The sequence below is a fragment of the Rhinoderma darwinii genome, chromosome 4 (assembly GCF_050947455.1).
Source record: "Rhinoderma darwinii isolate aRhiDar2 chromosome 4, aRhiDar2.hap1, whole genome shotgun sequence".
NCBI lineage: Eukaryota > Metazoa > Chordata > Amphibia > Anura > Rhinodermatidae > Rhinoderma > Rhinoderma darwinii.
The window spans coordinates 16,015,320-16,042,986 of NC_134690.1; the positions used below are offsets into that span (position 1 = coordinate 16,015,320).

At 45.2% G+C, this 27,667-nt stretch overlaps 2 protein-coding genes across 5 annotated transcripts in view; one reads left to right on the top strand and one right to left on the bottom strand.

Moving 5' to 3' along the window:
- Positions 1-3,651: 3,651 nt before the first annotated feature.
- On the bottom strand, positions 3,652-23,486 carry INTS9 (integrator complex subunit 9). The gene is made up of 17 exons (XM_075860862.1): positions 23,376-23,486; positions 20,768-20,895; positions 18,756-18,816; positions 18,064-18,126; positions 16,480-16,619; positions 15,039-15,125; positions 11,855-11,975; positions 10,719-10,853; positions 10,291-10,402; positions 9,302-9,482; positions 8,819-8,879; positions 8,013-8,184; positions 7,787-7,911; positions 6,857-7,024; positions 6,662-6,760; positions 5,427-5,567; positions 3,652-5,050 (listed from the first exon to the last, which is right to left on the bottom strand). The coding sequence occupies exons 1-17, from the start codon at positions 23,382-23,384 to the stop codon at positions 4,874-4,876; spliced, it is 1,980 nt and encodes a 659-aa protein (XP_075716977.1). The 5' UTR covers positions 23,385-23,486; the 3' UTR covers positions 3,652-4,873.
- Positions 23,487-23,584: 98 nt separating this feature from the next.
- The window catches only part of HMBOX1 (homeobox containing 1), an 86,198-nt gene continuing 82,115 nt past the window's right edge, over positions 23,585-27,667 (top strand). For 3 of the 4 annotated variants that reach the window (XM_075860863.1, XM_075860864.1, XM_075860865.1), the window contains exon 1: positions 23,586-23,856. The gene's annotated coding sequence lies outside the window, so the exon portion shown is untranslated. Of the gene's footprint in view, positions 23,857-27,667 lie in introns of all 4 variants that reach the window. The other variant, XM_075860866.1, reaches the window with a different exon arrangement.

Here is a 27,667-nt window from a genome sequence, read left to right on the forward strand (position 1 = left end):
GCCACTGTGTAACGCCCATGTGAAAAATCTCAGGCATTCAGAGAAATGCTTTCATCCATTTTACATGTAATTTATGGAGGGGGAAGAGTTGAGTCACATTTCTTCCATCTTCCAATATCAAGTTCCAGTTTTGGGCGGATTTACACTTTCAGGTTTATTGGCCCTTTAAGGTAGAAATAATCGCTTTTTTATATCGTGTTTGTTTCAGAACTTACAATAAAATAAACCTGTCCATGGACAACCATAAACCCGCACCCGGCTCATACACCCCAGTAATTGGCAGCTGAGCCGTCGGCCTAATACGTTCGCAAGTATAAAGACAATGGCTGGTTTAGTAGGCGGGAGAGTAAATGATCTAATTTTCTCCCTCCATCGATTTTATATCTGCAGTAAAACTCGGCAGCGTCAAAACGGCCTCCGACTCCTGCGGGAGGGACAACTACCAGAATGCCAACTCACGAGTCTTCAAAACTTCCTCAAACAGGAACTTTTTTGGATTCTTTTATAGGTTCATTGTCTCCGAATGATGTGATAAAAGAAATTGTCTGCAAGCTCTGGTGAAACTACAACCCCAATCATGTCCTGGCCAAGTAGGATGTTTCAGGGGTGGTCCCTGGTGGTCTAGAACAAGGTTTTTCAACTCCATTTTTATTTATTTTTTACATTTCCTCTTGTATTCTCCATATGGAAAACCCTTAATACATGAGCTGACTTGGGGGCCAGAGAGAAACACTGGTCTAGAGTTCATCAGGGGTTAATATCCCGGGTGGTCTAGAGAGTTTCAGGATCAATAGGTTTAGGATTTCTCTAAGGATAATCTGCCTGGTGGTCTAGGATTTTAGGTGACATGATCCCTGGCAGTCTCGGGTGTTTCATGTGTTACTATCCCTGGTGTCCAGAATAACTCGGAGATTAATATTCCATTTTGCTCACCGAATTCACACAGATGCATGTATTTCAATGGGGCCATTTACACGGCCGTTGTTTCAATGGACCATATGAAGGGTCCATTGAAAAATAGAACGTGTCCTATTTTCTTCCGTTTTCTCGGATCCCTCCATAGACTCGGGTCTACGGGGATCTGTGAAAATGGGACCTGCCCGGGGGCAACACGGACGTGAAAAACTTGTTCGTGCAAGTCTGGCCTAAGGCTCAGATAGTCCTGCTGTTCTCCGATAGCCCTGCCGTTCTCCGATAGTCCGGTTGTTCTCCGATCGCTCTACCATTCTCCGATAGCCCTGCTTTTCTCAGATAGCCCTGCCACTCTCCGATAGTCCGGTTGTTCTCTCTGATAGCGCCGCTGTTCTCCGATAGCACCGCCATTCTCCGATAGCCCTGCCACTCTCCGATAGTCCTGTTGTTCTCCGATAGCGCCACTGTTCTCCGATAGCGCCGCCATTCTCCGATAGCCCTGCCACTCTCCGATAGTCCTGTTGTTCTCCGATAGCGCCACTGTTCTCCGATAGCGCCGCCATTCTCCGATAGCCCTGCCACTCTCCGATAGTCCTGTTGTTCTCCGATAGCGCCGCTGTTCTCCGATTGCCCTGCTGTTCTCTGTACAGACCTTATACTGCACAGCTCAGAGTTTATTACAAGTCTAGATAATCCTGTGAACTATAAACATCAGCAACACAAATCTCTCTCCTGCCCTGATAATTTTCAACAATGCAGATAAAACGTATCAGTCTGGGGTTCAAACTGGTTATCTAGATTGGATACAATTGTAACAAACCCTCAGCGGTGAGAGAAATATTAAGTTTGGATTTTAGCTTCTAGATGTGAACATACCCGAATTGTTTATACGCAAAATAAAAAACGTCCAAAAATACGGAGCTGTTTCCAAGGGAAAATAGCTCCTGATTTTCAGACGTTTTTTTTAAGCCACTCTCAACTTTCGCAGCGTTTTTTACGGCCGTTTTTGGAGCGGTTTCTATAGAGTCAATGAAAACCGCCTCCAAAAACGTTCCAAGAAGTAGCATTAACTTCTTTTTCGCAACCGTTTTTTTACGCGGCCGTTTTTCAAAACGGCCGCGTCAAAAAACGGCCCGTCGGAACAGAATTACATTTTTCCTATTGAAATCAATGGGCAGATGTTTGGAGACGTTCCGCTTCCGATCTTTCGGGCGTTTACGGCCGAAAATAAGCCGTGTACATACCCTTAAGGTTACCGACAACAAGCAGAGATATTGAAAATGGTATTGAAACACAAAATATATTTAAAACATCTAGAATTTTTTTTATACAATGATTAGAATTTAATCAGTATTCACCAAACCCACTTAACCCCTTGGCGCCACAGCCATTTTTTCGTTTTTTGACCAAGAATCCGTAATTCTGGCAGGAGCGTCGCTGTGCAGGGAAAACTTTGGAGGGGACATAGACCTAAACCAGTGGTGCAACCACTTCGCTTTCGGAATCTGTGTAGACTCCCTCGCTATATGCCTACGGGGTGCCAATTGTTGTCTTGGCGGCCTCTTGAAGGTCCCCAGGTCCGCCATCTTTGTGCTCCTATTAAGCTCTGCCAGAGGAGCCGGTAAAAAACACAATATACGGCAATACATTAGTATTTCCGTATATTGCGCAAGGAATCCAACGATCGCCGGTTCAAGTCTCTTAGGAGGAGAATAAAAAACAAACGTAAAAACAGTTCGTTTCTATTTTTGATACAAAAAACATAAAAAGTAGTAAAAAAAAAAAAATTCATACAAAAAGTTTCAAATAAATAAGCATAATTGGTATCGTCGCATCCGTAGAAGTCCCAACAATTATAATATAACATTTAACCCGCAGGGTGAACGCCATAAACAAAAAAAGTGAAAATTGTTGTTTTTTGGTGACCTCGTGGCTGCAGCGCTGTGGGGGTTAATGTGTAAAAAGTTACAAGGATGGAGGAGAGATAGAGGAGATTCCCTCTCATATCCCTGGGGGCTCCTCCTTTATGAGGGGGCCTTGAAATTGGAAATGAAGTTTCTCTTTGAGCGGGTGAGAATTTATATTTCGGCCTACCTGGCACGGGAAATAAGAACGAGATGACACGGACCGCGCCGTTATTTGTCCTTGGAAGATTCCCGCCCCCAGACGGAGGAATAAGAACTCCGCTGGTAATTCTGAACGTCCTGCAGCGAACAATTCAGCTCTTATGTACGGTGTAATGGCCGCTGATCTTAGGTTACATAATATCTTGTACTCCAGCCACATCCAAAGCTGCATTCAAAATCCTGAAGCTTTCAAATTGCTAAAGATTTATGCAAGCAACAGCAGCTTCGGTAAAAATGAATTTGTATTTTGCGCAATCTTGTGTAACCGCTGCCTTTATTTGTTGCGATTTTGCAATAATCACAGCAAAAATAAGTTACCACTAGGGGGCGCTGACGGCACGGTTTTATTATATAGCTCAATGTAGAACGGTCAGGGACGCTCTAGCAAGTCACAGAGTAACCCACCGCTATTAAATTCTATATGGCATTGCATTACGTCCCGGGCCGCCCGCCCCAGCTCACAGGGTAACGCCAGTCAGCGCCAATGCTAGCTCCGCCTCCCTCGTCCGTGCTGCCTGTCGTCTCCCGTGGGCGGAGTCTCATAAGCAAATCATTCACTTACAGCTGTTGTACATCTGCGACTGGTAATCAGACTCTCGCCACACGTTACGGCTTCATCGCAGGATTCCCGCGACTTTCTAAAAGTTGCGGCAAATTGGCGGGTTTTTTATTTTCAGAAAAAAAAAAAAAACACTTTTAAGTTTATAATAATAATAATAATCAGAAAAAATAAAAAAACGACCATATGTCGCCGGCACTCGTAGCGATGGGAGCGCTAGGAGACGTATGTCCGTTTTTTCTTTTTAACTCTTCACAGCGGAAAATTGACAACCCTATTGGCACAAAAATCCACATAACTTGGTATCGATTTCCTGCAGCACATCCAGTACATGTGGACCTACCCTTAATATTTATGTATGATCTCTGCTTGCAGTCAGTGTATGGAAACATTTTTTTTTATACCCAGAGGCTGAAAACAAGCACAGACAAAATCCTGCTCATACAGCTGACGCTTGTTACTATGTCGGCAATCCTCTAACACATCCAGATTTATTTATAAAGTGCGGAAAACCAGCACCGGGGTTGTCAGGAAGGGTCTTAAGGGGCCAAAAGCACGGGCCTGGTGTCCTTTGCTGGGTGTCGCCTCTAGATGAAGGTGGATCCAGCAACAGGAACCGAATGTCTATTGCCGGAGTCAAGTGTAGCTTCAGTCTCGGGGATTTGGAAGACGCCCCTTATTAAAAACAAACATCCCAATGGCCACTTTGGGGCTATTTATGGGGTAAAAATCGCACCCATCGTACATACAGCCTCATTTTAAGGGAGCCGGATCCCGGGGTCTATTTCCTGCGTCAATATAAACACTTCATTTAGAGGAAGGGGTCATTGTAAGATATAAACAGACACGTCTGGAAGGATTGGATCCGGGGAGGTCGCGCTCACGCACCAGTATCGTCTTAAAGTGACCGCACACCTAAATGAAGGTTTACGATATGACCAGAGAAGACCGTGTCGTCCTCGAGAGGCCAATAAATATATTGGCAAGCAGAATTGTAGAAATATCGCGATATGTTCCATAGAAATATTTATATAAAAAAAGAAAAAAAAAACACTGTGCATACAAATGGAGTTAAAAATATTGTACATGTGCTGCGCGCGGGGGCGGATTCACATACGTAACGCTCCTACAGTCGCCCTATGATACCAGCACTACGACGACATAGCCGCCATCTGTGGAGTCACGTGATACCAGCGATTCCAGGGTTATCACTCAGCGCCCTCTGCTGGACACCACAAGAACTGCGTCCGCTCCGGAGGTCGGCGGGTTTTACAATCTAGAACTTCTGTAGGAACTTGAGGACCAGGTCCCGGAGTCGGACCCTCAGCCGCTCGTCGTGTTCACAGATTATATGTGTGGAATCCTCTTCAAACTGGATCAGAGTGTCGGCCTCTTGTAAGTGCACAATGTGACCCTTAGCGGTGTCTTCGATCTTCACGTCACTGAACCCGTGCTGAGTGCGACAGAAAAACGGAGAGATCATAACGGTGAGATAGAGATATATCTATCTATCTCTATGTCGTGAGCTCCCTCTAGTGGTGGCTACAGGCAGCAGAATCTTATGTGACTATGGGAGCTGTATATATTTGTATGCAGTGAGCTCCCCCTAGTGGTGGCTGCAGGTAGCTGGAATGATATCATTCAACCATCATTCATGTCTATGCAGAGGATTTGGAGCTCTGTATCAGCACGGAGCTCCGTCCTCTAGTTTTATTACGTATCTTTATAATCAGCCCAGGATTTTGACGATCTATAAAACAAATTATTTATGCTCCTTTTTTTACAATAGAAGTTTTGTGCACAGGAGGAGATTTCTTTATCGCACTCACTTTCTCCAGAGTTTGGACAAACTGCTCCACAGGGATGGAGCCGCTCAGTAGTGCCTTGAAGGGCTGCGTCTCAGAGTTCTCCTCCGCTGCCCGCTTCCGCTTCTTGCTGGACTGAGATGGCGCTGCGGGCTTCGGTGGCGGCTGAGGAGAGAAGCGGAAAAGTTCTTCCTTTAATAGAGAGCGATGTCCAGAGGGGTAAAGTTAGAAAAATTAAATAATTACTCCCATGATCCTCTGCTGGGAAGGATATCCCCCAAGATGCCAATCAGGAGGAGTAGAGGAGTTTGTCATGGGATCCTTCTAAGAAGATGTGAGGGACCCCACGATTGCCACTTTAGAGGCCGTTTAGAGGGAGGAGCATGACACAAGAACTCAGAAACCACCAATGACAAAATCCCTGTGTCATGCTCCGCCCCCTCAGGCGCTATACTAGATATAAGAGTTTATCAGGTTTTGCCAGATCTGTCATACGATGGACAGTGTCCCACGGAACCAGTTGACTTACAATGGAGTCGCTCAGATCCGTCATTATGAGAGGAAAAACAGCGCTGCACGAACCCAAATTCTCAGTCCCATTAGAACCCGTGACGGACGCTCCGAACGCAGATGTGAACAGAACCTAAGTCACTTAAAGACCCGTCACCTCTCCTGACATGTCTGTTTTAATAAATAATTGTATTCTTCATGTAACAACAATTCTGGAGCATCTTTTCTTAGAACTCTACTTTGTGCCATTCCTCTGTTATTCCTCCTAGAAACTTATGAATAAATTGACAACTGGGTGTTACCAGTTGGGGGTGTGTCCCTACTCTGTCAGCACTGATTGGATAGTGTCAGCCTGTAGGGACACACCCTCAACTGGTAACACCCAGTTGTCAATTTATGCATAAATTTCTAGGAGGAATAACAGAGGAACAGCGCAATGCAGAATTCTAAGAAAAAATGCTGGAGAATCGTTATTTCATGGGGAGTACAGGTATTTAATAAAAGACACGTGAGGAGAGATGACGGGTCCTCTTAAAAAAAGAAACAGTAACGAGCTGCATGCGGGAGCAGATTATACACCCTTGGTTAGAGCTAAACGGTTAGGCCACATGTCCAATAGTGGGGCGGAGCGAAACTGTGGTCTGTTTCCAAGGGCAATTTCTGTGTGGAGTTCCCCTTTAAGACAGCAGATACAGTTTCTATCCCAGATAAATGACCACCAGCGTCCGGCTTGTGTCTCCGGCTCTCACCTGCAGGACGTGTTTGTTGTCTTTGGTATAGAGGACGGCACAGACCGTTGCCAGTGAAACTCCGGGTTTAATCTCCATCGGCACCAGTGCCTGCGCCAGCTAAACCGAGAGGAGGGAAAATAAAGTATTTCATTACACAGTCACAGATATAGAGGTTTATATAGACCCCTCTCCATTACCCATCATGCTCCTCACCTCGGGCATGATTTCGATCTTCTCGTAGCGTCTCTTGAAGGGCAGGGTCAGCACCTCCGCCCGGCGGTACGACATGGGTGGCGGCAGACAGTCGATCAGGAGGTCGGAGCGATGGGACTGGGACGCTGGCGGCTGGGTGTATTGTTCGGGGCACACGACATGCTGGGGCTGCAGGGAGACAGAAGAAGGGTAGGAGACCGTCGTCAGGCCCGGCTGGCCATTGAAACGGCAGATGCCGTCACAACTTCTAGGGACTGAGGGGGAGACGTTGCCAACGCCTTTTATCTGCATTTAAAAAAAACTGAATCGCTGTGTAATGAAAAGTTCTGCAACTTTCTAACATACGTTGAGTTTCAATTCCTCAACATTTTAAAGATCTCTGCTTGCTGTCAGGAAATGGAAACATTCCTGTTAACATCCACAGAAAAATCCTGCATAAACCGAATACTTCTGAGGGTTTGTTACAGTTGTATCCAGTCTAGACAATTCTCTGCCAGCTTAAGAACACCAGCAGCACAATTCTCTCTCCTGTCCTGGTGTTACAATGTATCAGTGCAGGAAAAATGTATCAGTTCTGACTCCTGTTTAGCTCACGGAGGATTGTCTAGACTGGATACAACTGTAACAAACTCGGGCTGTGAGCTTTACGGATTTTTGCAGGCACGGTTATCGGAAATATCTAGGTAGTGCCCTGCCAGGACCTTCCCCCTTCATTACATCATTGCAGAAGTACAAGGCAAAGCATTTCCTGGGATGGGGGGTGTAACCAGTCCTGTAAAGTGTTGTCTCTGCTGGTCTCTCTGTGGATCACTACCCCCAATAGGAAGCAGAAGGAGCAAAGAATGGGAGTGACATGAGTGAGACGGGAGGAGGGATGAGAAACCTGTAAGTGAAAAGTCAGAATATCCCTTTAAAAGTTACAAGTCTGACCTGGACTTCCTTGAGAAGTTTGGAAACCTGGATGAAGTTGAGCCGCGTGTCGATTGGACAATAGACGCATTTCATGGCCAGCGGCTGATACGGAGCCAGGGCGTCCAGGTAAGAGAAGTCGGGCTCTGAGAACAGAGAACAGAAAAGAAATGGCGGCCGACCTCCACAGCGGGAGCCGAGAATGAGCTTCTCAGGTCCGGCAATGGATCCGATCGGGTCTACGTACCGGTGAAAATGACGGTGTTCAGGCTGGACTTCCCCCACAGCTCCATGAAATGAACCACGTCTCCGAAGCGCAGGGTGGGGTGACCCGTGAACACGACACACGGCTGCTTGAAGTCGTTGCTGAAGTCGCCGTGGATACTGGGGTAATGCTTCAGCTTATTGGTCTGAATCAGCTGGAAATAAAAAAAGAAGGGAACAGAGGCCGTCATAGGGGGCTGCGTACCTAGAACGAGCGATGAAGTACCTTGCATTGGAAAAGACCAGTCCCGGATCCTGCTAGTGCTACATTACCCATTGGCGTCACCCTATAGACCTCTGGGGTCATCGCTGAGCGATAAACCCTATAGGGATGTAGACTACGTTATACTATACGGGGCGAGTCAAAAGTCAGGAACCACCCGAAGACGGGATCATCACTCATGGAGTGGAGGTCTTGGTAGCCTGTATACATATATACCCCAGCTACAATGGAGAGGCCCCTACACCGCTAATAGGACTCAATACCTCTATGGTGAGTGACCGGGCATGCAATCTCTCCACTGAAACCAGAGTCTAAGACTGACCCATGCAAGATGAATAGAGTAGAGGGTCCGGCTGGCAAACCCCCCATAATCGGAATTTTACGACCACGCAGATGTTACAGTGTCCGGATGTACAATTCATCACTTGTATCATTTGCAGAAATCAACGTCTTCTGGGGCATTCTGGAAGCTGCTGATAGATCTTGGTGGGGGGGTCCGCTCTAAACCACAGGACAGGATTTGGACAACCGCGTCTTAGAGCCACCAGTTCATTATCGGGTCTTACCTCGGCGTGAGGGAACGGAGGTTCTGGGAGATAGACCTTGGTTTGCTTGTTGTGACAGAGCCTGGTGAAGAAGAGCAAAAATACAGATTACTGGTGTCTACTGCCATCTTGTGGCTGAGGAGATGTACTGCAAGAGACAATACAAGTACCTGCCACATTCTCGGGGGCAGACAAATCATATGTGCAGAGGCCCAATAAGTGAGGGGGTCCCCCGCCACACAAAAAGCAGCCGACACCTTCCCACTGTCTATTAGATTAGATTGTACGGTACTAAGATAGTGGATTTCATGGCTCACAATTATTGTTGGGTGCTAATCTTGGGTACTTGGAGAGAAGCAGCATGCTTAACCCCTTAAAGACCAGATATTTTTTTTAGTCTTTACCCCTCGGCCTATCCTGTATAAACAGGAGTTACTGTTATGGCATACCCACACCATCGGACAATATGGCAAGGTCTCCGCTGGTCATTCTCGGGCAACATACCACTCAGCGAAGATCTGGGAGAACTCCAGGGAACTATTGGCCACAGGAGAGATGAAGTAGAAGGGGACGTTGGAGAGTCCGGCTGAGTCGATGTACTGATACAGACACTCCAGGAGGTCGTAGATGACACCCGAGGGATAACACGGCACCAGCACGTTACCCCCGTTACGGATCGTCATTGCTGTGGAGAAGCAGAATAGCCGGTAACAGCAGACGAAACTGTAACAAATCCCTAAACCATGCCGGATTATCAGATTTTCTGGATCATTGGATGCTGATCCTGGTCTTTTCTGATGCGCGCGCGCCCCCCCCCCCCCCACAGTGTCACCTTTAAATGTCTTTTTCTAGTGTTATATTAAATAAAAAAGTATACTGTAACTACTTTGTGTTTCAATACATCATCATTTTCAAGATCTCTGCTTGCTGCCGGTGAATGGGAGTATTCTTGCTTACATAGAACGGTTAAAACATACTGTTTACAGCTGAGAATTGCTACAATGCATCAGTCTAGGCAGTTCTCTGTAAACCAAACAGCAACAGCACAAATATAAATAACAGACCGCAGCGGAGTGACCAGGACTAAGTCAGGATGTGACATTACATCCCATCTCTGGGCACCACGACCGTGGAGAATACGATCTCAATTCATTATAGTTATAGAAATCATCTCTCCATGCACCGACTTCCTGTTTAGCTTGTTTTTATACACAGCAGTAAATTTGAACAAGCGGTGCTGCAGTGTAAAGCATAGGGGAGGGACAGAGCAGAAACCTGAGCCTCTGATGAGAGTTGTATCAGATAACCTCAGAGTCCAAAAGGCAGTGCAGTAAGCTGGAGTCACTGATCGTAACTGTACTCTAATGGAGCAGAGATAAAAGGCACCCGACATCGCAGGGAATAAACAGCGGGTAAGCAGGACCCAGAGGCCGCCACTTCCATATAATCTGGACAGAATCGAACAGGATAGTGGATCAAATTTCGTAATTTACCCAGATTACTGCAGAACTCGCCCACCATTCCATCTGGATTGGCAGTGGGAATCTGGGTGAGACCGGTGAGGATGAGGACGTCGCTGTTTTTTAGAGAAGTCTGATCCATTGGCTAAAATAATAAAAAAAAATAAAAAAAATATCAGAATTAAAATAAAAACAGTCACAAAAAAAGCAGCATCTGAACCTGCAGCTAAAATTTTCACTCACCCATAAAGTAACATTTTAGCCACAAACTGGACCATGCGTGAATGAAGTCTGATGCCACTGCTGCCTCTATTGGTGTCAACCTGCCTAAGCATAGCCTGTATTATACTCCAGAGCTGCACTCACTATTCTGCTGGTGGAGTCACTGTGTACATACATTACATTACTTATCCTGTACTGATCCTGAGTTACATCCTGTATTATACTCCATGAGAACTCACCTGTGGGTGGGTAGTTAGAAGAGAGGACCCAGACACATAAGAGACTTTTTCATAATGGGACTGAATGATCCAATTGGAGCTGCCGAGAGCATAACCAGAACTGAGCGGCGTCACCTGCACAGCACCAAAGAGTTCCTGCAAAGACACTTGAGTGTATTACACCATATCACCACTAGAGGGCAGTCACACTCCAGTTTACAGACTTGGGAGTACAGTAGACCCCAATAACGGGGTACACTTAATGCTCCACATTTACTAGACTGGTGTTTTTATAGCAGTCGTGGAGGAGATGGAGTGATTTGCGCCAATCCTCACCTGAAAATCTGCAGCAATTTACAATACATGTGGGTGAGATTATAAAAACCCTCTGTAACGTAACGGAAAAAAAATCAGCGCGGAATTGAGGGCATGTTGCTCATTTTCCAGTCCGCAGCAGTTTAATTTTGTTGCAGATTTCACCCTTTGAAAGTGATATCCACATTAAAATCTGCATGTCACACTCGCTTCTAAGCAAATCCGCCACAGAAAACGTTTGCAGCGTGTGAACTCAGCCCTAAAGAAGTTTTTCCATCATCGCTTATTATGACATATGGCTGGCTTAGTGCTGCGGCCCCTCAGCTCTCGGGATCAGCAGGGGTCCCAGTGGTCGGACCTGAACCAATCAGAATGTTATAGCGAATTAAACGGATTTAATGCTTTCATGTGAATAAACTTCCAGGGGCTGAACACCTGTACAGACCTAATACTTATTACAGCTGAGGGTTTGGAGGGGGGGGGGGTCTCAATGGAGGAGTGACGTATAGAGGACTAACATATATGTAAAGGGGAACAGGGAGGGGACAGCAGGCCAGTATGTATACGAGTATGTAGTTCGGTGACCGGGTGACCAGAAGACTCTACTCCATAGTATCCAAAATGGCCGAACATGGTTAGATCTTGCTGTCCCCAGTTAAAGAAAGAAGAACAGCAGCTCTGGAGCACAAACTGCTGCTGTAATAATTGAAATACTGGAACATTTATGAGCTCATGAAGGTTTTATTATTTGGGCAGAGAGGTTCATAGCTAATGTCTCCCCTTCCCCTCCCAAGACCAAAACCACCAAGCCGCCTGGACCATGGCTTTGTACGAACACTCACTATTTTCTGGGAATACCCCACCAGCTGGATCTTGCTGAGCGCGGCGTTCACCTCCTGCATCGTGTAACATTTCCGCCACGTCAACACCTCAACAGCGTCCTTCAAAGGGACCGGCAGCTGCCTGCGACCAACGAGACGGAGATTAACGGAGGAATCATACATCGTTTTATACCATTCACGCGGCATCATCTCGCTATTTCCGGTGTGGTAAAATACAAGCTATTGCTCCCTGTTATCAGCCATTTCTGGCAGGTGAACTGCTGAGTGTCGAGTCCTTCTATGGGATGATTGACAAGTAGTCCAGAAAACTCCCTGACGCCATTTTTTTTTTTAGGTTCATCTCCATCTGGGACAGAAGATGCTGCTGTGAGCTCGATTCCACAAGAGTCACAATTTAAAGGGGCAGCACCACCTTATAGAGAACCACAATCCCATTGGCAGTCATTTCCATACTTCCTCTCCGAGTACAATGGAGCGGCAGTTACATGCCAAGAGAGGATTTAGGATGGATTTCTCCTTTAAAAAAAAAAAAATTCAAAAAGAACTTTCCAGGCAAAACTGATACATTGTGTTACATTTAGTGCAGAGGGGGCGGAGCATGACACCAAGGGACAGGGAGCGAGGACAATCTCTGTACAACGCTGCAGGATATGCTGGCGCTATGGAAGCAATGGGAAATAAAAATCTAGGACAGAGTTTGCGTTCCTCGTAGGTCCGGACTAGGGTATAGCAAAGTGTATCCGTTTTCCCTGGAGTGTTCCTTTAACAACCACCCCTCCCCCACACCAGGCTGGCGCAGGCTCAGAAGCCGTGCCCACGCCATTCACAGTGGGTTTCAGTTGTAACATAAAGCGGACACCCTACCGACACGGCCGGGATTGGAGTGGACTCCGTTCCCGGCCTTTAACCTTTCAGATGCCGGGATCAATAATGACCACCCAAGTGGTTTTACAGAGGGGGAGGGGAGGCTACATCAACAGGAAAATGTAAAAAAACCATTATGGGTCTTGGAAAATGGCGACACAAAGACAAATCCAGTAAAGCGGATGTTTTTATTGGGCAAAAAAGTTAAAAATAAATCCTGCAGAATAAGGCCCTGTTCACATCAGCGTTTCTGTTCAGGGGTTCTGTCGGAGGTTAACCCCTCAACGGAAAGTCAAACGGAAACCTTTGCTTCCGTTTGCATCGCCATTGATATCAATGGTGACGGTAACATTGCTGATGGTTTCCATTTGTCACCGTTCCGGCAGGTTTCCGTTTTTTCGACGGAATCAATAGCGCAGCGATCCTGTGGTTATTACACCAGGTGTTGGTACTTTTGGCAGTGTGGGCAGGTGCCAAGTCCTGCTGGAAAATGAAATCATCGTCTCCATAAAGCTTGTCAGCAGAGGGAAGCATGAAGTGCTGGGAAATGTCCTGCTAGACCCTGCGCTGACTCTGGACTTGATATAACACAGTGGACCAACCCCAGCAGATGACACGGCCCCCAAACCATCACTGACTGCGGACACTTCACACTGGAGCGCAGCAGATACCTCCCTGCTCTGCTATAGCGGCGTTGCTACCACTGTAGCGGCCGCAGCAGCTGCGGGGGGGGGTCGGCACGGGCGACCTCATGTCCGGTGTCCTCTAGCAGCCGCTATAGCTGCTACAGCGGTAGCGACGCCACTGAGAGAAGAAGCGCTTGGGCGGAAAGGCGAATGCTGAGTCGCCGGGACCGGGCGCTTCTGAAACAAGCAGGGGAAGGGAGCCAGCGCAGCGCCCCCTTCCATCAGCTGGAGTGATGCGCACTGTGCACAGGTCGCACACCCCTAAGGCTGGCCCTGCCTATATGTGCTGCAAAATGGTGCCATTAAAAAATACAAATCATCCCGCAAAAACCAAGCCCTCATAGGACTACAATCGACACAAAAATAAAAGTTATGGCTTCCGAAATGCGGAAATAAAATTAAAAAAAATAAAATAATGGCTGCAGGCCTAAACTAGGGCGCGTCCTTACAGGGTTGTATAAAATTAGTGAAAACGTCTGCTTTATTACAGAAACAGCGCCACTTCTGTCTATGTGGTTCAGTTTGGTATTGCAGTTCAGCACAATTCCAATGAGTACCAGACACAGCCCATGGAGGCGCTCTTTTTGGGGAAATAAAAACGGACCCTTTTTTCTAATTACATGCGATTCAATCAATCACTTTATCATGAAAACTTCTGAAACTTTCTAATCTACTTTGTATTTCAATGTCAAATTATTTTCAAGATCTCTGCATGCTGTCAGTGAATGGAAGCATTCTTATTTATATCCAAAAGGCGTGAATCCCATCCTGTCCTAGTCCTGCTGACACAGTTGAGGGTTTGTTACAATGTATCAGTGTAAGTAAATCCTCTGTGAGCTAAAAACAAGTGCAGCACAAATTTTTCTCCTGTCCTGGACTCCAGGTTGATAGCTCTTAACTGCATTGTACATTGGAACAAGTCCTGCACCTGTGTTAACATGACAAGTTCAGGACGGGTTTTCAACCTCTATCTGTAAACTATAAATGTTTCCATTCACTGAATGCAATCAGAGATCCTAAAAAGGGAATTGAAAAACAAACATTGTTCACAATTTCAGGCTAAAACCGGTCTTGCCTGAGGGTATGTGCACACACACTAATTACGTCCGTAATTGACGGACGTATTTCGGCCGCAAGTACCGGACCGAACACAGTGCAGGGAGCCGGGCTCCTAGCATCATACTTATGTACGACGCTAGGAGTCCCTGCCTCGCTGCAGGACAACTGTCCCGTATTGTAATCATGTTTTCAGTACGGGACAGTAGTTCCACGGAGGGGCAGGGACTCCTAGCATCGTACATAACTATGATGCTAGGAGCCCGGCTCCCTGCACTGTGTTCGGTCCGGGACTTGCGGCCGAAATACGTCCGTCAATTACGGACGTAATTAGTGTGTGTGCACATACCCTTAAGCTGGCCATTAGATAAATGTTGTCTGATCCCGCTGTGCTCTCCATCTCTCTCGGACAACTTATGTTGTGGAATCAATAATTGCCTGTACCGATACATTGTAACAAGCAGCAGCTGTGAGCAGAAAAAGGTCAAGGCCTTTGACAAGGATTTTGTCAATGGTGAAGAATTGCCGCAAAGTATATTAGAACGTTACAATGAGGAAGGTGTCGTTGCTCTGGATACCTCTGATTGTCCTTGTGCTTCCACACGGTGGCAGACTGCGCCTTCGGCACCCGTTCTATGAAGTTAACCAGTTCCTCCATGAGTAACCTAAGAGGGAACAAAGACAAAGTGAGGAAATCCGGCAGAGACGGCGCTGGCAGCGCAGAGGGCGAACCGGCAGCGCAGAGGGCGAACCGGCAGCGCAGAGGGGGAACCGGCAGCGCAGAGGGGGAACCGGCAGCGCAGAGGGGGAACCGGCAGCGCAGAGGGGGAACCGGCAGCGCAGAGGGGGAACCGGCAGCGCAGAGGGGGAACCGGCAGCGCAGAGGGGGAACCGGCAGAGCAGAGGGGGAACCGGCAGAGCAGAGGGGGAACCGGCAGTGCAGAGGGGGAACCGGCAGAGCAGAGGGGGAACCGGCAGAGCAGAGGGGGAACCGGCAGTGCAGAGGGGGAACCGGCAGTGCAGAGGGGGAACCGGCAGTGCAGAGGGGGAACCGGCAGAGCAGAGGGCGAACCGGCAGAGCAGAGGGCGAACCGGCAGAGCAGACTTATACATTGTAGCAAACAACCAGAGAGAGTAGCAGAGCAGAGACGCAGCCGGCAGAGCAGAGGGGGAACCGGCAGAGCAGACTTATACATTGTAGCAAACAACCAGAGAGAGTAGCAGAGCAGAGACGCAGCCGGCAGAGCAGACACTACCAGAGAGGTTTGTGCGGCTGATGTATTTAGTAGCTTTACTACGTTCCCCAATTAAAACCTACATAAAATGTGGAGTAACTTAGCAAATCCTCTGGTGCAGATTCTGAGTCACATGATCTTTTCTTCTCCATTCATGTCTAAAGCTACACAGAATTATACAGGTTTCCTGTTACCAAAGCCAAGTGCATTGTGGGAGATAAGATGACAGGTATATAGTCAGAGCTCAGCTGTTAGCTCCACCTCCTGTCAGTCACGTGACCAAATGGCTGTCTGTTTCCGAGGGCAACGAGCAGAATTTTGAAAGCAGCTCTGGAAGGCTCGGATAATGTTCCACATCACTTAGAAGGGTTTTCCAGGACAGTAATATTGATGGCCGATCATTATAAAAGACCATCATTATCTGATCGGCGGGGGTCCGACTCGTGGTGCCTCCGTTTATCAGCTATATGAAAGGGACAAAAGCTAAGAAACACAACTACAGCCCCAAAGTCTGACCTACGTGGTCTCTGCAGATTGGGGGAACCACGGGTGTCATCAGCCAGGCCTGTACGCTCAGCTCCGACCCATACGGACTAGTCAATAAAAAGGAGCGGCGTGCCTGAAAACATCAGGGACCACGTAAGTAAACTCTGGGATGGGCACCTCCACTTCTGGGCAGTAGCTGTATTTGCAGTATCCCTTTAAGAGATTTACCCATATCCTGTATAGGGCGCCGACAACTAATATAACAGGACACCCTATAGCTCGATCTTCTGTATTTTACCTGCCAATCTGTACTGTGGGCTCGGTGGCGTAAACGGTGCCAGTAAATCCAGTGTGCTCGGTGATGTACGGCAGTGCCATCATACAGTGATAGTTAGAGATTAGGATCACATCTACAGTAGACAGATCTATGAGCTGCGTCTGAAGGCGAAGAGCAGAATATTAAACAAGTCTGCAGGGCCGAGCCTCTCCCTGGCCGCCGCGGGCTGCGTTACCCCCCCCCCCCAGACGGGCAGAGGAGGACATCTATAATACAGATACTGGCGCACACATTTATCCTGCAGCCTCATACACGAGGGACAAGGTCACCCATACTGGGACACTGGTATAATATATAATAGAATGTTATCAAATACCCATCCCCCATCGAGATCTCAATAGAATTCATACAATAACAAGAATATAGAATTAGAAGGTGCGCGTGCGACCCTATAGAATGGGGTGTGGCAGATAAACGGGTACTGGAGAATCCCGGGACCAAACTTAAAGGGGATGTCCAGTTTTATGACTGTGGGGGGAATTCATTATCAGATCCACGCAAGTTTTCTGGCGTAGAAAATGTGAAAACGGCACAAAAGGCGCAATTTTGAAAAAAAAAAACTGCAACTTTTGCGCCACTCACAACCTTTTCCAAATAACATTTTTGATCACTTTTTATTACATTTTTGGAGGGAAACGGCAATGCTCGCACCCGGCGGGTTAAATAACGCAATATTTTACTAGTTCAGACGGACGCGGCGTTACCCATTAGGTTTACTTTTTTTTTTATCGCTACATAATTTGTGAAAAATGGAAAAAGTTGTTTTAAACTTTAGTTCGGGCAGACCTGAAAGCCTTCAATAAACCCCCGGCTGCCATGGCAACCGATCAGCACCCCACTATTTTGATGCGAAGGGTGGCGATCAGCGGGCAGAGGCTTTTGTCTAACCGCTCAGATGCCGCGGTCGCCATTAACCACATCACGTGAGGGTTGTAATGGCCTGGATTGGAGTCGTCTCCGATACCGTCCATTGACCTCGACTCTCAGCTGTTTTAAACAGCCGGCACCAGTGCCATGTTGTGATGGCGCCCATCCAGTGTAACAACACGTCAGACGTGGCCAAGGGGTTAAGACCGGTGAATGAATTCCCCCTGTAACTTTCTATAAAGGCCTCATTTATCAAAGCTGCCTAACAGAAAAACTGTGTTACCCATAGCAACCAATCACAGCGCAGCTTTCATTCTTCCAGAGCAGTTTAAGAAGTGAAAGCTGATCTCCGATTGGTTGTTATGGGCAACAAGGGCAATTTTACGGTTAGACAGTTTTGATAAATGAATTCCTCCTCTACTTCGAGATCACTGCTTGCTGTCGGTGACTAAAAACATTCTGGTTTCCTTCTAGAGACCAATAACCTGTCCTGATGATGTCTAAGTGATACAAGCGCATAGTTCGTTGCAGTGTATCAGTACATTAGTATGATCCAATGCGCAGGAACTGCACCCCAAACTAGTCACGTGCTGCCTTTATGAACCCCCGGTCTGCACACGTGTGTAATATATAGAATATGGCGACAACCTGACATATAAACGTTTATTACACACTTACTTCCGGGAGACAGAACTCCGGCACGGAGTCTACAAATACACGTCCGGAGCAATCCTTCACCTCCTGCAGAGACAGAAAACGCCATGACACCCCACATTCATATACACCATGTATGACAGCCGGGACAAGGGAATTGTGGGTGGTCACAGGCGCAGGGTTCAACAGCAGCACAGAGTATTTCAGGATATGAGCGTGCTGCAGTGACCTGTCCTCTCACGTGATGATGTTAGTGAGGACAGGGCCAGTGTCACGATGTGAGGAGGAAAATGGAGACAAGTAGGAGGTCGCAAATAGTGGACAGAGTAAGGTCCCCAGCAGCACAGAGTATTTCAGGATATGCACTGATCTTGGGGGGGGGGGGGGGGGGGAGTGACATGTCCCCTCACGTGAGGATGTTAGGGACTGTACTACATGTGACAGGGGCAGCGTCATGATGCGAGAAGAGGAATGGGGACAATGGGCGGTCATAGACAGATAGTGGATGGAGCAGCGTCCCCAGCAGCACAGAGTATTTCAGGAGAGGAGTGTGCTGCTCTTGTGGGGGCAGTGACCTGTCCTCTCATGTGATGAGGTTAGTGAGGAACGGGCTGCATGTGACGTGGCAGTGGCGTATCTCCTGCGGGAACAAGGGATCGGCATGTCGAAATCCAGCACGCCCGATCCCCCCCCCCCCCCCCCCAGAGTTACTTTACCTTCTCAAACTGGGCATTTCCATCTTTGGTGATCCAGCCCGGCAGTTTGGACAGACGAGTGCTGAGGAAGAAGAGAAAATGGCTATATCATCATCATCATCCATATATCAGTACACTGACGCAAAGCAGCTGAATGCAGCTTTGGATGTGACCGGAGTATAAAACACGTTTTTAAACTCCAAATCAGTACAACAATGCGGAAGTCCAGCATTTATAGACGTACTTACTGTTCTATGTAGAATTACCGCATGGAAATATCGTATGGCGTTGTTCTACGGGGGCCTTTTCCTTTCATTTTCAGGGTTAAAGGGTTAATTGGCTCTAAGTATTTGGTAGAGACACCGAAATATTATATTAAATCCTTCACCTGTTCTAATGTCCGGTGTCTGGGAGAGAGAGACGGTGTGATTTACAGTCAGGGCGACAGCGTGATTGATGAGCGGCGCACACGTTCATGTCTCACCGTTTACCGAAGACGACAGTTCTTCTAAAAGGGACAGCGACACCAAAAAGTGCCGAGAGGATTGCAGCGAAACGCCTTTAATCCGGCAGCAATGAGAGCGGGTGGTCCACTGCGATCACCATAAGGGTCCGTTCACACGTGGCGGAAATACTGCGGATTTTCCGCAACCGATTTCGTTGCAGGAAAATCCGCAGAAAAAACGCTTAGAAAATGACCTGCGGGGCGTTATTTTCGTCAATTGTTTTTGCGTAAACGCTGCTTATTTGTTGCGGTTTTTAATTCAATGGGGAGGTAAATCCCGCGACAAACAGCAGATGTTGCGGTTTTTTTTGCGGCGGAAAAGCAGTGATTCCACCGCAAAAAAACGCAACTCACAGGCTGCAGCGATCACATGGGATGAAACGTCATCCCATGAGGCCGGGCTGCAGGACGGCGGAGAGACACGTCGCCATGGCTACACAAGTACGAAACGTTTTTTTTTTTTTATTTGAAATTTCCTGCAGCGGACTTTCCGGTCTAAAAACCGCACCACAATTTGGTGCGGTTTTTCGGTCGGAATTCCCTGCGGCGCACAGGGCGGATACGATGTGTACTTTTACGCAGAATATCCGCCCTGTGTGAACACAGCCTTACGTGTGTATTTAGGGAATTGCTCTTTATGTAATTTCTCCACTTCACATGCAGGATTCATTTTAATTTCTGGGAGAGCTGGGTGACAAGCAGTATGGCTGCCATTATAGCTCCTACAGTGGTGGTCACCCAGCTTTTCTAGACTCCAAGGCTGCAAAATAATCCCTATGGTCTTGGTAATCACCCAGCTTTCCCAGACTCCAGAGATACAACTTACTAGACAGATTTACCATTCAGAACTCCAGAAAAGCGGTGTGATAATCCCGGTTAGATCTATAATGGCGGCCATATTGGTCATCACCCAGCTTTCCCAGACTCCTAAACATTAAAACGGTCTAGTGACAGAAAAACTTCTCACTAGTCAAAGACTGCAAGATAATTCCCTATGCCATGTTGCTCATCACCCAGCTTTCCCAGACTCCTGAACATTAAATCGAAATACAGGTCACTACACAGATTTTCAGGACTCCAGAAAAGCTGTTTTATAATCCCTATGAGAACTATAGCATCAGCCATATTGGTGGTCACCCAGCTTTTCCAGACTCCTGAATATTAAATCTGTCTACATATCACAAGACACATTTGCCATTCAGGACTCCAGTACAGCTGTGTGATAATCCCGGTGGGAACTACAGCAGCAGCCACATTCCTTGTCACCCAGCTTTTCCGGACTCCTGAACGTTAAATCAGTCTAGTAAAGTTGAGCTACAGTTCACTAACAAGACTTGCCATTTAGGAGTCCAAGAAAGCGGTGTGATGGTCCCTGTGGGGGCTATAATGACGGCCATATTGGTTGTCACCCAGCTTTCCCAGAAACAGATATAAACAAGGGAGCGACTAGGGGTAAACCCAGTGAGGTTGGTGAGGTCGCCCTCCTGGCATGGCACACTGCAACGCCTCTCGTTCCGGCCTGACGTACCTGTGCACCAGGGGAAGGGGGAGGAAGCTGAGGGCGGACGTCATGTCCAGGCCGCAGTCCAGCATGATGGTCGTGGACTTGAACTTCAGGATGTTGCACGGCAGCGTGGGATGTCCCGACAAGCAGTACTGAAAGAGAGATGGCGAGAGTAGTAGTCCCCGGAGACGTCCGACCGGAGTAATAGAGGCATCAAATATTAACGGGTCGGCCTTGAATAGCAGCGCGGAGAGGAAGCTCCGGGGGCGAGAGATGACAGGATCTGTCTGGCGAGGTGGCAGCGCCGCACGGACACAGACCAACGCCTCCCGCGCCAATTATCTCTACATTAACCGCTGCGCAGTCCCGTTACTGCAGACCCCGGGCGAATCCATACAGAGGTTACCCCAAATCAACTGACCCCATTACAGGGCGTTTACCCCTAAATCCAAAAATAGACCAAGTCCCTGAGCCGTCCTCTGCTCTCTAGTACTATCGGATTCTGGGAAAGCTGGGTGATGACTGATATGATCGGCATTGCAGCAGCTACAGGGGAGGTCACCCAGCTTTCCCGGAGACCTAAACGCAAAATCTATCCAGTTACGCTGCAATTTTGGAAAAAGGGATATTACACGGCAGGCTGGCCATTCAGGAGACAGGGAAAGCTGGGTGACAGCATCTGCCGGAGCTGCAATGAAGACCATATTGGCTGTCACCCAGCTTTCCCAGGAACAGATAGAAGTTAAAAACAGCATAATTAACCCCTTAAGTATGTGGTCTGCTCTAGGCCCTGAGCGCACTGCAATGTTTTTTATTTTTTTCACGTCCAGATTTCAAAAGTTCTAACTTTTCTGTCGACGCAGCCGAACAAGGGAACATCGGTTGCGGGGTTAGTTGTGGTACTGGCACCGTTTTGGGGTACAACTTTTATAAAAAAAAAAAATTTGGGGGGCATAATCAAGAAAAAAAACAGAAATTCCGATATTGTTCGTCGCTGTTTTTTTTTCCGCGTTCACCTCGCGCTATCAACGACTTGTTACATTTATTCTGCCGGTCGGTTCGATTACGGCGATAACAAATTGATATCGTTTTTTTTTTTACTACTTTTGCACAATATTGCGTTGCGGGGGTGCCGATGTACCGTGCTGTACAACCGCGGTTGCCGTTGACTGCCGACATTGAGTGACGCCGTTATCTCCGAGCCAGTGCGGCGGTTCGGCAGAATTCTAGTCGTTTTCCTAATTTGAGGGGAAAAAAATAAAATTACTTTTGTGCCGTTTCCGCCTTTAGTGAAAAGTGGGTGGAGCTCAGCAGAAGGGGCAGGGCCATCCGCATTCCGACAAACGTACTATAATTTACATCAGAAAATGGCGTAAATTATAGCGCAAATCCACTCCCGCTCGTAGCTCTTATATATTTGACTTTGTGGCGCACGATGCGAATAATTTAAACGTGAACCGCATAATAAATCGGCGGCCTCTTACGCCAGCGATCTTTACGTACAGACTGGTGTGTAAAACGCCAGTCTTAATAAATCTCCCCCTTTATGTTTCAATTTCTCACCATTTTCAAGATCACTGCTTGCGGTCAGTGAATAGTACCACTCTTATGGACACTGAAAACCTGTACAGATCTATCACTTCTCACAGCTGAGGGTTTGCTACAATTGTAACCAGTCTAGAGAATCCGCCGTGGCCTGGACTGATACACTGTAGCAATCAGGTGAGAGATTTGTGCCACTGACATGTTTAGCTCACAGAGGATACAATTGTAACAAACCTTCAGCTGTGAGTAGTTTTAGGTCTGTACAGGTTGTAGCTGCACCAAGACTTTGCCCATTTAATTCTACCGGGGCAGCAAAAAGTTGTGAGACTCGAAACGCATCACGTGACCTGGGAGAACTTGCGCCAAATGAGTCAAGATGGCGGTCAGTACCGGATACCATTGCCCTAGCCCCCCGGACGCTTCTCTTCATCACTGCGGTCATACACGTACGATCATTTTTGCTCCAAATATTGGCGCTGCTGCTGTGCGCCCCTTAGATATATTTCCGTCATTATCATAAATACGAGGCACCTCACTTGCGCCATTTTTCCATTGTACGTTATGAGACTTTTCTGCCATATCGTATTTGACAACCGTTCTCCCGTGTGCAACTCAAGACTTGTCAGCCATCCCCTCCCCCCATTGCATAAGTATTCACCCCCACCTGTCAGCAGTAAGTGGCTCCAGCAGCTGTGGTGGAACTACAAGTCTCAGGATGGAGAACAAGTGAAGGCAGCCGCTCCATACACAGAAATAGGTATACTATATGCAAAACTACAACTCCCAGCATGCCCTGATATCCGCAAGCCTGTCAGGGCATGCTGGGGGTTGTAGTTTGGCAATAGCTAGCTATCAGGACATGCTGGGAGTTATTGTTTCACAGCAGCTGGAGCGCCACAGGTTGGAAACCACTGGTATTTACTATGGAAGCTGCTGTTAGCCGCTAGGAGAGGCCATAGGCGTGCACATTGCTGCCTGCTCTATGCGCAGCACATGGCGCCGGACGCAGCAGCCGCCCCCACACTAGATATAACCTATAAGACACAGAATATCTCCATACTGTGCAGATCGAACATGAACTCCTCACCAGCTTCATTGTGGAACGCTCCCTTTCCTGGCTGCGCACAGCCGGCCGGGATATGTAGTTCTCCTCTCCGCCGCGACGTGCGTGACGTACCAGACACGCTTTTTTTTTTTTTCGCTCGCTGCTGTCTTCTCCAGTCTGTCACAAGGGGGCGGGGTTGTTATGTCTACCTCGCGCAGCATTTTGGGAGGTGTAGTCCTCTCCATGCGCTCCCCTTCAAGCTCCCCGGGGAGAAGCCAGCGGTGTCGGGAACTACAACTCCCAGAGTCCCGCCGCGGCCGTTCGGCTGAGGAGCTGCGCGGTGCTGAGTGTAAACATGGCTGCTGGGAGACAGACAAAGACGAGTCAGGCTGGGATGTGAGCGGCGGAGGAGACGCCGGGGGCGAGTTGGGCACGGAGGGCGGGTGTCGTCATCGTCACCATCTCGCCGGGAGTGAGTACGGCCTGCCGCCCCGCTGGGGAGCCGAGCACGGTGACTAGACAGGTGAGCTGCCCGCCGTCCTCACACAAGTTCCCTCACAGAGGAGCAAAGCGCCCGGGACATGGGGCTCCAGGGTCAGCCGCTCGTGTGGCAGTATGTACCAGTGTCTAATACTGAGCCGTGCCCTCATAGTGGAGCGTAATACGGCACTGCTGTGCATACGTTATATTATATCTATACATTATATTATATATCACCGCTGTGTACATTATATTATATATCACCGCTGTGTACATTATATTATATATCACCTCTGTATACATTATATTATATATCACCGCTGTGTACATTATATTATATATCACCGCTGTATACATTATATTATATATCACCGCTGTATACATTATATTATATATCACCGCTGTGTACATTATATTATATATCACCGCTGTGTACATTATATTATATATCACCGCTGTATACATTATATTATATATCACCGCTGTGTACATTATATTATATATCACCGCTGTGTACATTATATTATATATCACCGCTGTGTACATTATATTATATATCACCGCTGTGTACATTATATTATATATCACCGCTGTGTACATTATATTATATATCACCGCTGTGTACATTATATTATATATCACCGCTGTATACATTATATTATATATCACCGCTGTATACATTATATTATATATCACCGCTGTGTACATTATATTATATATCACCGCTGTGTACATTATATTATATATCACCGCTGTGTACATTATATTATATATCACCGCTGTGTACATTATATTATATATCACCGCTGTATACATTATATTATATATCACCGCTGTATACATTATATATCACCGCTGTGTACATTATATTATATATCACCTCTGTATACATTATATTATATATCACCGCTGTATACATTATATTATATATCACCGCTGTGTACATTATATTATATATCACCGCTGTGTACATTATATTATATATCACCGCTGTGTACATTATATTATATATCACCGCTGTATACATTATATTATATATCACCGCTGTGTACATTATATTATATATCACCTCTGTATACATTATATTATATATCACCGCTGTGTACATTATATTATATATCACCGCTGTATACATTATATTATATATCACCGCTGTGTACATTATATTATATATCACCTCTGTATACATTATATTATATATCACCGCTGTGTACATTATATTATATATCACCGCTGTATACATTATATTATATATCACCGCTGTGTACATTATATTATATATCACCGCTGTATACATTATATTATATATCACCGCTGTGTACATTATATTATATATCACCGCTGTATACATTATATTATATATCACCGCTGTATACATTATATTATATATCACCGCTGTGTACATTATATTATATATCACCTCTGTGTACATTATATTATATATCACCGCTGTATACATTATATTATATATCACCGCTGTATACATTATATTATATATCACCGCTGTGTACATTATATTATATATCACCGCTGTGTACATTATATTATATCACCGCTGTATACATTATATTATATATCACCTCTGTATACATTATATTATATATCACCGCTGTGTACATTATATTATATATCACCGCTGTGTACATTATATTATATATCACCGCTGTGTACATTATATTATATATCACCGCTGTGTACATTATATTATATATCACCGCTGTGTACATTATATTATATATCACCGCTGTATACATTATATTATATATCACCGCTGTATACATTATATTATATATCACCTCTGTGTACATTATATTATATATCACCGCTGTGTACATTATATTATATATCACCGCTGTATACATTATATTATATATCACCGCTGTGTACATTATATTATATATCACCGCTGTGTACATTATATTATATATCACCGCTGTGTACATTATATTATATATCACCGCTGTATACATTATATTATATATCACCGCTGTATACATTATATTATATATCACCGCTGTATACATTATATTATATATCACCGCTGTATACATTATATTATATATCACCGCTGTGTACATTATATTATATATCACCGCTGTATACATTATATTATATATCACCGCTGTATACATTATATTATATATCACCGCTGTGTACATTATATTATATATCACCGCTGTATACATTATATTATATATCACCGCTGTATACATTATATTATATATCACCGCTGTATACATTATATTATATATCACCGCTGTGTACATTATATTATATATCACCGCTGTGTACATTATATTATATATCACCGCTGTGTACATTATATTATATATCACCGCTGTGTACATTATATTATATATCACCGCTGTATACATTATATTATATATCACCGCTGTATACATTATATTATATATCACCGCTGTGTACATTATATTATATATCACCGCTGTATACATTATATTATATATCACCGCTGTATACATTATATTATATATCACCGCTGTGTACATTATATTATATATCACCGCTGTGTACATTATATTATATATCACCGCTGTATACATTATATTATATATCACCGCTGTGTACATTATATTATATATCACCGCTGTATACATTATATTATATATCACCGCTGTATACATTATATTATATATCACCGCTGTGTACATTATATTATATATCACCGCTGTATACATTATATTATATATCACCGCTGTGTACATTATATTATATATCACCGCTGTGTACATTATATTATATATCACCGCTGTGTACATTATATTATATATCACCGCTGTATACATTATATTATATATCACCGCTGTGTACATTATATTATATATCACCGCTGTATACGTTATATTATATATCACCGCTGTATACGTTATATTATATATCACCGCTGTGTACGTTATATTATATATCACCGCTGTGTACATTATATTATATATCACCGCTGTATACATTATATTATATATCACCGCTGTGTACATTATATTATATATCACCGCTGTATACATTATATTATATATCACCGCTGTGTACATTATATTATATATCACCGCTGTGTACATTACATTATATATCACCGCTGTGTACATTATATTATATATCACCTCTGTATACATTATATTATATATCACCGCTGTATACATTATATTATATATCACCGCTGTATACATTATATTATATATCACCGCTGTGTACATTATATTATATATCACCGCTGTGTACATTACATTATATATCACCGCTGTGTACATTATATTATATATCACCGCTGTATACATTATATTATATATCACCGCTGTGTACATTATATTATATATCACCGCTGTATACATTATATTATATATCACCGCTGTATACATTATATTATATATCACCGCTGTATACATTATATTATATATCACCGCTGTATACATTATATTATATATCACCGCTGTATACATTATATTATATATCACCGCTGTATACATTATATTATATATCACCGCTGTGTACATTATATTATATATCACCGCTGTGTACATTATATTATATATCACCGCTGTGTACATTATATTATATATCACCGCTGTGTACATTATATTATATATCACCGCTGTGTACATTATATTATATATCACCGCTGTATACATTATATTATATATCACCGCTGTATACATTATATTATATATCACCGCTGTGTACATTATATTATATATCACCGCTGTATACATTATATTATATATCACCGCTGTATACATTATATTATATATCACCGCTGTGTACATTATATTATATATCACCGCTGTATACATTATATTATATATCACCGCTGTATACATTATATTATATATCACCGCTGT

Bases quoted from the DNA above. Each gene is read 5' to 3' on its own strand.
- INTS9 (XM_075860862.1), bottom strand. The intron at 15,126-16,479 runs GTAAAATACAGA...GTTCCCTCTTAG, and splicing joins CCCACAGTACAGATTGGCAG to GTTACTCATGGAGGAACTGG. The intron at 5,568-6,661 runs GTGAGAGCCGGA...TTCTCTCCTCAG, and splicing joins ACAACAAACACGTCCTGCAG to CCGCCACCGAAGCCCGCAGC.